Source organism: Macrosteles quadrilineatus, unplaced genomic scaffold (genome assembly GCF_028750875.1).
Source record: "Macrosteles quadrilineatus isolate MER2022 unplaced genomic scaffold, UCM_ALF_1.0 Scaffold_9__3_contigs__length_116548681, whole genome shotgun sequence".
NCBI lineage: Eukaryota > Metazoa > Arthropoda > Insecta > Hemiptera > Cicadellidae > Macrosteles > Macrosteles quadrilineatus.
The window spans coordinates 111,790,360-111,805,076 of record NW_026542602.1 but is presented as its reverse complement, the minus strand read 5'-3'; the positions used below and the strand labels follow the sequence as shown (position 1 = coordinate 111,805,076).

Genomic DNA, 14,717 nt, shown 5'->3' with positions numbered 1-14,717 from the left:
TAATTGGGACCAGGGGTAGTTCGGACTATTGAATAGTTCGGATTACAGAACATATTGTTGTTTTTACATAACAATAGCTAAAACATGGCTAAAATTGATCAAAATTATTTTAGGAAAAGTGAAAAAATGTTTTATAAAGTAAAATACAGTGTTAATTATTAATACAGTAGTAAACATGGTGAATAAACAATATTGTAAATTAAATACAGTATACAATAAAGAACTGCTGTACTGTGTATTAGAGTACAGCAATGAGGGGTTCGGATCAGTGGATGTTCGGATTACGGGGGTTCGGATTAAAGAGGTTCTACTGTAGTTTATTTTGTAAATAATGCGTGCATGCTTTCATAATAATGATTTTCAAATAATAGCACTTTGTTTGTTGAAGTTTTTTGGATTGCCCCTTTTAACCAACCTTTTGAGTTATCCGACCTATGTCCCATTAGGGTCGGTTAAGAGGGGGTATACTGTAATCGTAAACATAAACCTCCATTTAATTATGATTTAAATAATTTTAAAAACCACTACAAACAAACAAATTTATAAATCAATCGTTTGTAACAAATTGTGCTTTGGAGTAACAATACAAGCAATTTATTACAAACTACTATATTTTAATAATAATTACAGTACAAGGGTAAAAAAGTAATAGAAACCATTTGGCTTACAAACACAATGTTTATAATAAAGCTTATTTATTGTGGAGTGAAAGTGGAATTGAGTAAAGTTATATTTTTCACAGACAAATGTCAATATTTTGCTGGCCACCAAATACAGAATGATAACTTCACTGTAACTATGTCTAAGTTTACTAACCATATTGACCACTTTGTGTTTTCGGCCGTCCTTGTCTGTGTAAGTTTCACTGCGAACAACCATCTCAGCATCCCTTCTTCTCCGCACCCTGTCACACAATGGACATAGTTATCATAATTGATAATTAGAAGATAATTGGTATATTTTACTACCCATAGACATAGACATCCCATTTCCATGTTAGAGCTGTACCACATTTAGAATAAAAATAACCGTATTTGAATTGAGCAACCGACATAGTGTGTTGATGTAAATCAGTGGCTTTTATCCAAATATGTGATTCACTATTTTATTTGACAGCACCACATTGTGTAAGTAAGCTTATTCAAATATGTTTCATTTCAATAGAAAGTTTCCTTCATTTGGTCTGTATAGATGGATTGTCTGCTTCACTATCCAAAAGTCAATGTTGCTGTACAACAGAAAGTTAAGACTACCAAAAATACTTTTTAATATCACGGTAAAATTACCACATTCTTTTATCTAAACCCAATAGCCTATCTAAAAACCACAAAATGAGTAGGAATTACATTTAAAGATGTTCTCATCTATTTGTTAGTAGGCCTACTTGGCGAGGATTCTCACCTGATGGAGCCATCAGTACCACCCTCAGTAGTGTTGTACAGAGGCCCGGATGTAGGGGTGAGGGGCTCTAGAGGGGCCTCTAGCAGCCCGGGCCTAGACACTAGCTGTAGAGGGTTCACTTGGTTAGGAGCCATGTAGCACTGGCCTCCACTCAGAGCTGAAATACAAGTCAACACTCTTACATTATAATGTTATAAGCTAAGAAAAGAAGAGAACTCCATTATGAGAAATGTTCTTGAAGGCAGAAAACCAGCTAAGGCCTAAAGCAAGATGATAAAACCATGTCCAGAGGGATATGAAAGTTGCCGCTTAATGAGAATGCAGCAGACTGAACCTACTGTAGAGGCCAAGTACTAGCAGGAGTAGCACAATAATTAAGTATATTAAACAATTTGCTACTGTACCAGTTATTAGCAGATCTAGTCATCAACTAAGCCTCTCCATCTGTCCTATCCCTACACAGTTCCTTCACCTCTTCTATCTTCATCTTCCTCTCTGTCTCCTCCAAAACATATTTCATATGTTCATTTAATACGATGAATATACTCCAGTATTGCCTATATTGAGCATTCAGTTGTAATGATTTTTTTATAACCCTCACCTTCAATATACGGCTCCTCTTCCATGTATAGCAGCCATTTACCCAGTGGTTTGTTGTTCGCTACCTGAATCAGAGTAATGGATGTTAGCTTTATAGCAAATAAAAACAGTGAAGTATGTTTTGCAAGTAGACATATTTCCTAGTTATAATATAGACTAAGAATATGTAGCCCAAATGCAAAAAAAAAAGAAAACATTAAAATACTTACTTGCTTTCTCAGACTACAAGATTGAAAATAGATTTATGAGTTTAAATAACTACTAATCTCATTTGTAAAATAGTGCAAATTTAGTTTTAAGACACAGTTGATTCTTGATTATCCGTCTTTCCGATTCAACTGACCATTCCTGGTTCCTGTGGACGATCAAGTACAATAAAGTCATTTGCTATTGCCGTTTAGTATGACTGCACACCAAGGGAAGTACGTTGAGTCTATCCCTATTACTGATTGTTTTAGCGTGCTACATACCACACGGTTGGTCAACTCATACCTGCATAGCTGTCTGCCACTGCTCTCATATTAGTTGCTGTGCGAACTTGTGGCATACAGGTATCATTCACTTTATCTGCTATTTTATAGTTACAAAGTCGTGTTTTTGCCACTGTGTAATTTTTTTAATAGCTTGTTATGACACAGTAAAACATCACCAACTCACCAGCCAACAGCTGACAAGTCACATGAAAAAAAAATCTGAAAAATTCTTTACATGTTAAATATTTGACATTTCTTTGAAGATTTTTTACTTAATATGTAAAAAATGTAAATGTAAAAATTCATTCTCTATATATTTGTTTGTTAAAAACCAATTACAAATCAACAATGTTCTGGGTAACTCGGCATACTCTGGGTCCACTTATTGTCGAGTTAGTGAGGTTTTACTGTAGCTTTAAAATGGAAAGATAAAGTTATTAAAGTTTTAGTTATTAAAGTTTTGATGTAAGACAAACTCATGAATAAGTTTGACAAGACAGCTTATTGACTTAACGGCTTTTACATGTTTTCAATGTTTGCATTTTTTATTTTCCAGCTGTCCAACCTTGTGGCCCGTTTAGGTTTAATATCAAGATCCGTTACAGACTAACATACATTACAACAACACAGCAGTCTATAGTCACCTGATATGGCCACTCTATGTGTATCTCCAAATTAGACACTCTCCAAGGTCCCTGGTTGTACACCTGGTATGTGTGTAACACTCGTGAGCCGACCTCATCCTTGTACACCATGGCAGACTCTCCCTTCACTTGGCCACCATACAGCACCTGCTCTGGCCGGGCCAATCTGCAAAAAGCATCACAATCAATGGACTAAGATAAAAGTGATGGTAGGAATATTATCTATCCACAGACTAACCAAGCTGCACTATGTCTTTTCCCTCCAATCAGTCCAGTGATAAGTTGGTATCTGAAGGCTATTCACTATACCACTCTTTCTTGATAAAAGAACTGGTACTTGGGTACTAACAGAACACAAGTCTTTAGGTTAGGTCTTACAGTAACGGATTAATGACGCTTCAAGCAAATTGGGCGTGCGGCGACCAAGAACGAAAATAAAAAAATATTGGAAAAGCGATTATAAAAACATTATGAGCAGCAGTTTTAATCAGTGACACTGTGACTGACACTGAAAAATTGTCACCATTTCCAACAAGTGTGTTCAGGGAATCAGCAGAGATATCCACCTTCCATCCCCAACATCCCCATTATCTGTCACTTTTCTGGAAATTATTAAAATAATCAATCAAATTGTATAAAACATGGTTTGTGATGTGTAACTCACCCCTTGAGAGATAGTTCCGCCCTCTTGACCACAGTAGCTGCGAGAGTGAGGGGGCCCTGGGGATCCTCCTCTACACTGGTGGAGTTGGCAAACACTATGAACTCCAGCCTGGACTGTGAGTCGGGCAGATCCTTGGGGTCAAACCTGACAACACAACAATAGGTAGCATCCAGAGCTATTAAGTTGGGTATCATGACGGTTTATAGCCTTTATAACAGTTCCAGCTTAATTATAGCAGAAATAATATCATACTAAAAGAATATAAAAAATACTAAGTTTCCCAAATTAATTTTAGCCACTAGAGTTAAAAAAATACATATTGATTTACAAAATATAAATATAAATAGTGGTGGGGAGAGGGTTCTTGTGTGCAAGTACATCCCCCCTAGCACTGTAATTGACACAATTTATACACATATCTGTACCAAAAACGTACAATGCAGATTAAATAAATACAATTTTTATGGTAAAAAAAATAAATATTCAAGTGTTAAGTTAATGAAATGGTTGACGCTGCTGAAAGGAATGTCCACAACTACACTACACTATGAAGCAGTTTATTAAGAGCAATTGAATTGTCAATATACCTGAGCTGCAGATGTACAGGAGGATGGTCTGAGGACAGTGGGTTGCCAAGACTACAAGCTACAAGGGTTGAGTTGAATGGATGACAAGTCAGCTGCTTGCCCTACACACACACATTGTACATCAGATAATTAAACCGGGTGTCCAAAACCACCCGTACACCCCTTTAAAAACGAGGGAAACGTTTTCTTACAAACAAAAAATAATACAGAACTAGATCAATTGGTCACGGTCTACCAAATGGTGATAATTTCAAATCCAAAATAACACCGGAAGTGGCTTTTTCAGACCAGAAGTGGACTTTTTTAAATGTATTTTGATCACAGAATCGGATTCTACGTTAAAAAATACATAACTTTTGTCTAAAACATTTTTAGAAAAAACTTGTTTTCTACCCTTAATTCCCTATTAAAATCAATAATTTTGGGTCATTCATCTGTCAAAGATACTCGAAACAATAATAGAGAAAAACAAATAACAAAGATTACATGATGAAGATTAGATTATGATTAATAGGATTAGCTGTTTATTGTAAACGCCTTATTAATTGAGTAACAGCTGGTCTACACATTGCTTGAATTATTTTTTTTATCATTTGTTTTTACATTTGACCACTTTAATGTAAAAACAAATTATTTATTTTTAAAATAAAATGAAACTAAGTAATGTGTAGACCAGTTGTTACTCAATTACCATCTTTGTTATTGATTTTCTCTATTATTGTTTCAAGTAACTTTGACCAAAGTTATTGACTTAAATAGGGGATTAAGGGTAGAAAACAAGTTTTTTCTAAAATTTTTTTAGACAAAAGTTATGTATTTTTTAACGTAGAATCCGATTCTGTGATCAAAATTGGTAGTTTACATTTAAAAAAGTCCACTTCCGGTCTGAAAAAGCCACTTCCGGTGTGATTTTGGATTTGAAATTATCACCATTTGGTAGACCGTGACCAATTTATCTAGTTCTGTATTGTTTTTTGTTTGTAAGAAAACGTTTCCCTTGTTTTTAAAGGGGTGTACGGGTGGTTTTGGACACCCGGTATGCTATTCTATGGCACTAAACTCCAGATAAATCTGACGACGTCCAACCGGTTTATGATTGGTCAGTTCAATATCAATAGGCAAAACACGATCATTTTCATGATTTCTTATTTTAGTATACTCCCGATTATCCAAGATATATTTAACAAGAGGACTGATTTATTTGAATGTGACATATTGGGTGTTCTTGTTTGAGAACATGACAAATACACAATAATACAAGCTTCAGTTGTATGAATATGCATTTTTTCTGCGTTTATTTTGTGTCATTTAATGACATCAATCCAAGAGAATATCAGAATTTTATAAGTTTTCTAAAATATATTCAGGTATCTAACAAAAACCTCAAGTTCAGGTTATTACAATCATATTTATCAGCTTAACAAAAACTGTAGTACAATTTTGTATTCTACAGTAATGAAACCTTAATTTATTACACAGTTCATGCTTTTTAAGTGAGCATTAAAATAAACAAAAACAGACAAAAATTACAAACTATATTAGGCCTATTGAAATGTTTACAGGTCCTGGCTTCACTTATATTATTATTCAGTTAGTAACATAACAAAGAACAATTTCAAACAGAGGAAAGTTAGTTTGAGACAAGGATGTGCAAAGCTATGACGAGAAAAGTGTCAAATATACTCGTTGGATAGTTAGTAATTTAATTCGAGGTAAAACTAATTTGATTTTAACATCATTAATATTCACACATTACTATTAAACAGTTATTTGGACGAGGGGGGGATATTTCAACACCCATTAGAGACTGACCTGACCTAACCATCCTGGCCAGAACTTGAGTATTTTTTCCTGCAATTTATTATGTATTTAAACTTTTTACAAGGGCTATACTTAAAAAATGTATAACCCAAGTTTAGAAAAACTTCTAAGAAACTCTGACTTTGATCCATCCAAAGTGTTAAACATATCTGAATCTGAAATGTATGTCAGCAACTGAAATAAACATGGAGAGAAATTTTGACGATCCCGGCTAATACAAGTAAACTCAATATAATGAATGAATCACTATCAGAACATCTACATTGTGAATTTAACCTCTAACAAATAGTATGTGTCTTTCCCTCGATACGTGACACTATTGTACACAGTGAAATGTTGTATTTTGTTGGTATAAAAATGGAAATTGTGAAATTATGGCTATTTGTACAGTATTACAGCGTTTTTTATGGGTTTGTCATCTATTATTAGCATGTTGGATTAACCATGGTTTTCATAATACGTGGTCTTCTTTCCCCATATTACCCAGGATAATTGAGGTTCTACTTTACAATTAAGGCCCGATTTCACCAAATTCTCGCTAACGATGGTTTAATTAAACTTCGGTTAAAACTAACCGTCGATTTAAACCACAGTTAAGGAAATCTGGTTTCACCAACGGAAACGCGTCAAAACTAACGCTAGTTTTATAAACGAGAGTTTTGAGTAAAATCCAGGTGGCAGTGGCACTAAACTGTCATAATACCGGGCTGTTACGAGAGCAAGTAAACATAACCTAGAAAATAAATCAGTGTTTATGAGGTAGTGAAAACAAAACTGGAGACGGCAAGCTTACAGGAATACAATAGATTCTGAGTAAAATAACAACAGAAAGCAAGAATAAACACCAAAACAATTATCTTCTTCTATCTCTCTATATATAAAAGGCAAAGCCCTCACTGACTCACTGACTGACTCACTCACTCATCACTAATTCTCCCACTTCCCATTTACCTAGGAGGCTGAAATTCGGTACATCGATTCTTTGGGCATTAAATAGGACAACTAAGTAGTTTTTATTCTGATCGGTCTTTCGGGCTCCGCCCCAGTGGCTCTGGAGTTTCCCATGTTAACCTTATGATTTTTCATATTTAAAAGGAATTATTGAATCTTAACAGCTGTTTCAATTAAACAAGTTGGTTCTGTTCTATGATGTTCAATAGCATTTAAGTTACAAGGATTACCAACAGGGTGCAGCACTATTACCAGTATTTTTTTAATTGATGACAACAGCTAATTTGCAACCAAAAGGTGAGTGAGCGTAGCGAACGAACTTCAACCTGGAGGCGAGTTAGCGTAGTGAACGAGCTAACCTGAAGGCAAGTGAGCGCAGCGAACGAGCTCCAACCTAAAGGTGAGTAAGCGTAGCGAACTCACTCCAACCAGGACGTGATTGAGCCATGCGAATACTTATGAAGTTAAACGGGGCAAAGCCCGCGGGTACAGCTAGTAAGTAAATAAAGGCAAAGCAATGTTGATCAAACATATTCGAGGAACAAATTGGTTGAGTTTTGTGGTCGAGTCAAGACTCATCAATCCAACCTTTTACAGGGATGTTCAATATTCTGTTTGTTCACTAACCAGTTTGGTACATTTGAAGTAGTGAAAAAAAAACTGGAGTCAAAAGAATTACAAGAACGAGACACAATGTAGATAACACCAAAATAATTATAATGACAATTTAGGTTTAGATTTTGGTTTACTTACGTCTGACCGAACGCAAAACAATTGTTTGAACGTTGGGTTAGGGTTACCCAAAGCCGGGAGAAGGAATGGGAGCCTATTTTTTCGAACAATGAAATAATAAATTTGATAATGTTGGTAGAAGAGCCGGGACACTCTTTTTAGACGAGATAAAAGAGTACGGCTCTTCATCGCCAATCAGTTCAATGCGGTCGCTGATCACAGATATACGCCTTAACTAAAAGCCTTGTGGGATAACCTAAAGCAATGCACTATGTGGGATAGCCTAAACACAAACCACTACAGTGGTTTGTATTCATTTCCTAAAGAAAAATGCTAAACGTTTTGATAGTTCATATCTTATAATAAAATAAATTTCATCTTTGTTATTAAAATCATTAACCCTTTCTCTTATCCACCTAGTTAGGCGAACAACATAGGCCACTTCATTGCCATCACTTACTTTCAAAAGTTAATTCGTACCGTATTCTCTTCTACCATTTCGTCTTTCCATATAAACTTTAAACTTAAAGCCAGCTGGTATTTACTTAACGAAAGATTAAAGAAGTTAACCGGTCAAAATTGGGCAGTTAATTATCTAACGACGGTTTAGTCTAAACTAGCGCTAACGGCGAGTGGTGAAATCCGATTTCGTCAGTTAAGAGCTAACTGCAGTTAGAGCAAGGCTTAACGTCGGTTTAAAAGTTTGGTGAAATCGGGCCTTAGTAGAATATGTTACTTAACTGTGTTTTAATGAGGTCAAAACTTTACTTATGTAGACCGACTTGGTGAAATTCCAGCAAACCTAACCTCAATATAACAAACCTCGTTTTAACAAAATTCTCACTACAATGAATGAATCCCCTATGTTCCATCCCTTATGATTCATTATATCAAGGTTAGACTGTATAGATATGAATAGCATTTTTTCAACCCTCATTAAATTTTAAGTATTCATGATTGAAAAGATTTTTGTGCAGATCTACATTGTAATTAGGGGTCTGCGGTACAGAAAATTTAGAATTTAATTTAAATTCGGCACGGTTTGGTACGGTACCAGGGTGCCCAGCGTCCCTTCAAAATAAGATTCAAGGACAATTCCAGGGTTTTCAGGTTTAAAATTTCCAGGACAAAACTTGCCACTTAAAATAAGCATAACTTACTTATTTTTACCAACTAGGACATTAAACATAAAATAGGAACAAGGGTATATAATTAAACAACATACATAATAATACTGCTAATGAATTGATTTTTAAAATTCCTTTGATAACCCATTCAAACAACTCTTGCTTACATCACATCTGTTCACATTGTGTGAAACTGACAACTACGTAAATCCATTCCCATAATCCCATTGTGCAATTTGGTTTGTCTCATTAGTTTGTTTTACTGTTTGACTTGTGAAAAACGTTTTTTGACTACGATAGTGAATTGAAAGCAATTTATTATAATAGGCTGTGCCGAACCGATGGTGGTATTTAGGCCAGGACCACACTGTACCGACTTTTTCGGTGCACCACAGACCACTAATTGTAATCCATTGATGTTTTAGTCAACAGCATCATTAAATGTAATTCCCTGCCAGGCGTTTCATCCTCACTCTTAAGCCACATCCTCATTGGTTGAAACGGCTGGCACACTGAATTACATCAACCCCGAAAACATTGCTAAATCATAATACCTGCAAAAGCCTATGTAAAATTGTAAAATCTACCTTGGACTTTGAGCGGCCGATGTAGCTGAGGCTGGAAGAGTGGGAAATGAAGAGCTGGGCCTCGTAAGCGCTCTCTCGCAAGTTGTAAGCTGTGATGTTGACAGCCACTTCCGCATGTTGGCCAAGCATCAACTCCCATGATGACTTGGACTCTCCTGTAACCATGTGTGTGAGTGAGAATACAAGTTCACAATGGGGCCGCAAATGTGGGATATGTTGACAAAGCGCCGTGACCACAAGACAATGGTTGCGCAAATGCAGGCTACTCTACACAGTTTTTAAAATGCAGTGATAGTCTGTTTATATACCTGTTTGTGGTTAGCTATGGGCATTTTATAATGAGATATGATATTTTACAATGAAAATTTCCTTCTCCCGTCCCAAAAATTGGGAAGGGAGGAAAAATCCTGTCCCTTCCCGAACCCAAAATTTAATCCCGTCAATGCCTAGCCTTGGCTTTGTTTTCACAATTGATGAATAAATTAGTGAAGTACTGCACACCGGACACACGACTTTTAATTTGCTCAAATATTTGAGTGCTATTATTTCAAATCTGTCACTTACTTCTCATTAGCTTCATCTCAGAAAATGATCCTCATTCGCCGATTGGCTTTTTACACACCAGCCCAAATGATCCTGACATAATACTAAAATACTTAAATCACCTACACCTACCACAGGGCTTATATGAGAAGAACTGTCTCATTGATTAATTTACGTAATGCTAAGCCCTCACCAGTGGTAGGCAGCAACAGTTCAGCTTCTATGAACAGCTGACTCTCACAGACGTTGTTGTCTCCGCAGTCCTTCAGGAAGTGCACATTAAACACTTGGTCTGCCTCCTGTTGGTTCAGTATTGGCAGGTGGTCAATGGACGGTAGAGGCTCTCCTTCCCTCGGCATCTGCGGCTCCTTCTGTTCCAGCGAATAGCTGCGTTTGAATGCTATCGGAGACTGAATGTCTCGAGTGTTCTCCTGAAATTGTGTTAATGCATTAAATAAAAATACTCAAGTAAAAATAAAATCATAAAACAAGTGTACTGAGTGGTTTTCATCCCAAACACTAGAGTTTATCATACAACATATAATAGTTACATGTATGTGATTTATTCTGTCGATTACAAATAAAATAAAATAAAAAACACATACAAGAGGGAGTTTTAAGTAAGGGTTGTTTTTGCATATATCCCCGTAGTTTACGTGTATGCCAAAACGAAGCTCATCACCAATTAATGTCATCATTTGTGAACAGAATGAAACCATTTGCAGCTCTGTATCTGACGAGTTTGCTTCGCTGTGTGTTTTACAATGTTTTAAATGAATGAATCTCCTGCAGGGTACTTGGGATAACTTTATATTTTTACACTGAGTTGAATTGAATTGAGTAAAATAAATTCAATTGTTCAAGTTAATATGAAAGGTAGGGCCTACATCCCACAGCCCATGTTACCTTGATGTACACAGTGTGTGCCTGGCAGTGACGCAGTCTCCCAGTCCTATCGTCAAGTGTTAACAACACACCCAGCCTCATGGTAGAGGCTCGCGCATCAGGGTCCTCCGGGTTATTGAGCCACACCCGGGGAAACTTGCGGTTGTGGTCGGCCTCCACCTTGTACATAAGCTCTACCTCTCCACTCACCGGCCGCCCTTCCACCATCACCTGCGACTCCAGCTCCACACACGATTCAAAAGAGAAACTGCAAACAGAAGTCAGGTTATCCACCAACAATTAACCATAAAATAATGGTTCTTGAGTGGTTATATGATTAAAAAGTCTAATGTACAGTGGACCCCTTAAACGACCCTGGATCAACCATTGCTCTAATTACCTGCCTTTGCCTGGAGGACATAAAGATCAATTTATCTGCCAGGAATTTAAATATTTCCCTGTTAGTAACGTTAAAATATTCTAAATTTTGTAGGGATGGACGAGATTGGATTTTTAGTTCGAGACGAGACGAGACGAGATTTTTTATTTCTCATAAAATTTCGAGACGAGATTTCCCTTCTCATACACAACGGGAAATGCACGTTCAAAATTTTTACCTGATTTTGTAACATTGTTAGATGACTGTTTAAATACAAAAATAATGATAATAGGCAAGAATATTTACAATCTTTTATTAAAAAACATCAGCATAACATTTTTTTATTAATCACGAATAACTTATTAAAAATGCCTACGATTAGGAAACATAGTGATATCAGTTAGGATAGAGTTCAACTTATCCTAAAATAAAATAAATCATAAAATAAAAGCAATATTAATTTTTATAAAATAGTTACTTGTTTTGACTTTTTATAGTAATAAAACATTCCTCACACTGCTTACACTTAACAAAACTTCTCAAATGTTATTAAAGTAATATTATTAAAATAATTAAAGTAATATTTACATTTAAAGAATTAATTAAATAAGAACGCCTTCGCAATGAAAACGCAACTACAACATGCTCCTGTATTGCGGGTATTGCATTGACTTTCTGCAGGCGTTTTTAATTTTTTTTTTTTTTTTTTTTTTTTTTTTTTTTTTTTTTATTCTTGTCTTGATAAAAATCTCGGCCAAAAAGAAATCTCGTCTCGTGTAACAAGATTTAAAATTTCCCGAAAATTTCCCGAAATTTCGAGACTTGACCATCCCTAAAATTTTGTTTACGGTGCAAGTCTGTTGTTTCTTGTACTGGTGTGGACTCTCTTCCATTCAGGTAAGCCAGCCGTTCTATATGGACTAGATGTAGCATTTTTTTATTGTGGAAGGTTATCACTCACTTCATTCTTATTTTATATCTAAATTTATTGCATGTTTTAACATATTAGATCATCAAAGTGGCTGTGGTAGATGTGGCTTGGCTCAGTAAGGACTCAGTAGGAGGATTTAATTAGATCCAATAATAAATTCTAACTTGTAGATGTAGCACGCACAAGTGATCTTAGAATATAATTGAGCCTCCAAACTTAACTATCCTCATGAGCCCATTACCCCTACAAAAGCATTTTTTTTAGTACTATATTTTATTATTGTAGCTGTTAGAGGGTAATTTAACATTTAAATAACAATATACAACTAGGGCCTAATCTTTTTACGAACTTAAAAACATGTAAAGTAGTTGATGGAACCGTCGGACCGAAGAACCAACAATTTCCCAAAGGTTCTCGATCATGGTTATTTCCCCAAGAACCGTCGGAACCAAGAACCGTCTTTTGGAACCGACACATAACTAATAAATAAATAATTAATGAATCAGTACCAGTAATCAATAATTCACTAGGTCTATCACTGACCAAGTATATTCAGAGTCTGGGTCCATAGTACAGCCGTGTGAGTTGGGGTCAATCTTGGTGATGTCGTCCACTGGCTCCACCTTAGTGCGTAGGTCAACAATGGGTCTCGCCCTCACTAGGACTACGCTGTCACTCTCGTAAGCTCCCATCAGCAGGTCAGGGTATCCGTTGGTGTCCAGGTCCATACCACCAGACAGGGAGTGGCCCAGTGTAGTCACACCTTGGAAACTTTCTCCACGGATTACCTAGATAGTCAATCAAATCAATTAGTCCACACATCCAACACAAGGTGTCTTCAGCCCCTGACATAAAAAAATTGGGGTTTTGGGGATTTTCTGAGACCTTACTAAGCAATTTGCACAGATATTCTGTTTACCTATATCACATTAAATTGTATTCATATACTGTATTTACATATTTATAGTATACATGCTGTTCACAATAAAAATAAACTAGCAAACAGCTCAACTATCAGTTCTCAAAACCTTTACATACAATAAGGGTTTTCTCTTTAACAGCCGTTTTTCCAACTTATTTACCCAATTTTTACGATGCTTATGATCTATTGGAGGGATAAATAGTAACTAAAATGGTAATTTTTAAAAATGCTTTGCCCTCTAGCATTTGGTTTGTTTCTAAAGTTTGCTTTCAATGATCCACTAATGCTGACCAACTTTCTTTAAGGGTTTTAAATGTGAATTGTGATTTTTCAGCTGATCCTTCAGTTGAATGTTTAACCAGTGTGATTGTAAGCAAGAGGTGAAACAGTTAATTTAAAAAAAAAAAAACTGATTAAAAATAGGCTACTTCTATTGATAGTTGTAACTTGTAACCTGGTTGAGGTATGTAAATCACTCTTTATGTATCAACAATAAACAAATTTAATTTATCATAAATTTGTAGTTTTATTTACCTAACAGTTCGGTCTTTAACTTGTTCACTACGGGTGACTGTTTACCGTCAAGCGAAACTACTCATGGGTGCACGTAACAGGTTTACCAGTTTTTGGGTCCCTTCCAATACATGATTCATTTTGAGCTCCGTGATTGCCGGGGAACGTTATAATTAGAGATGGGCCGATTCCTGAATTGGTCGATTCCGATACCGATTCCGATTCTACAACTTTGGTTTCGATTCTCGATTCCGCACTCGATACCGATACCTGTTAAAAATTCATTTAATAAAACATATAACTTATGAACTTATGATAAAGCCTAACTTTATTTAATCTTTAAATACAATAAGATAACTGCATTGAATTTATTAAGGTTACATAGATTAGGTTAGCCAAAAAGGAAAAATAAGATAGGGCTATTTCAAGAAGACATGAATTTTAACATATTTTATTAAATTAATAATTAATTGATAATAATAATTAATTGAGCACAATCACCAATTTAGGTACCGGTAGGCCTAAAATGTTCACAGAGTTTTTTTTTTCATAAGAATTCATAATTCCTACATCTAGGCCTAGGCCTACAATGAATGTTCCATATTGCTTGAGTTATAAACCCAAAGTCATCTTCAATATTGTCATCATCAATATCACTTAAATTACTTAAAGAATCATATAAAAAAGTCATGGAGTTCATCACATCACTAGAACGGAGTCGGAGATCATATCCATTTTGAACAACTCAAACTCACTATGCACGCACAGAAAACAAAACAAACAACAAAAATCCAAAACATAGGTTAAACAATTCATTTGCCATTTGCAAACTCGTGACAGCTGTTTCAGTTCAGTCATAGAGAAATAACATAAAAAAACCGATAAAAATACGGTATTTACTCAGGGGAGGTATAGAAGAGGCTACGATGACAGCTGTGGGCTTCTTATTAGCTGTAA

General features: G+C 35.7%; 1 protein-coding gene across 3 annotated transcripts in view; it reads right to left on the bottom strand.

The window, feature by feature from the left end:
• LOC129002370 (integrin alpha-PS1-like) overlaps window positions 1-14,717 on the bottom strand; it is a 56,567-nt gene that overhangs the window by 9,033 nt on the left and 32,817 nt on the right. For 2 of the 3 annotated variants that reach the window (XM_054430115.1, XM_054430116.1), the window contains 11 exons: window positions 12,869-13,113; window positions 11,037-11,283; window positions 10,324-10,561; window positions 9,588-9,742; window positions 6,182-6,220; window positions 4,370-4,470; window positions 3,783-3,926; window positions 3,119-3,284; window positions 2,003-2,066; window positions 1,402-1,558; window positions 817-904 (listed from right to left, as the gene is read on the bottom strand). In XM_054430115.1, coding sequence (XP_054286090.1) covers window positions 817-904; window positions 1,402-1,558; window positions 2,003-2,066; window positions 3,119-3,284; window positions 3,783-3,926; window positions 4,370-4,470; window positions 6,182-6,220; window positions 9,588-9,742; window positions 10,324-10,561; window positions 11,037-11,283; window positions 12,869-13,113 — 1,644 coding nt within the window. The remainder of the gene's footprint in view (window positions 1-816; window positions 905-1,401; window positions 1,559-2,002; window positions 2,067-3,118; window positions 3,285-3,782; window positions 3,927-4,369; window positions 4,471-6,181; window positions 6,221-9,587; window positions 9,743-10,323; window positions 10,562-11,036; window positions 11,284-12,868; window positions 13,114-14,717) is intronic. The other variant, XM_054430117.1, reaches the window with a different exon arrangement.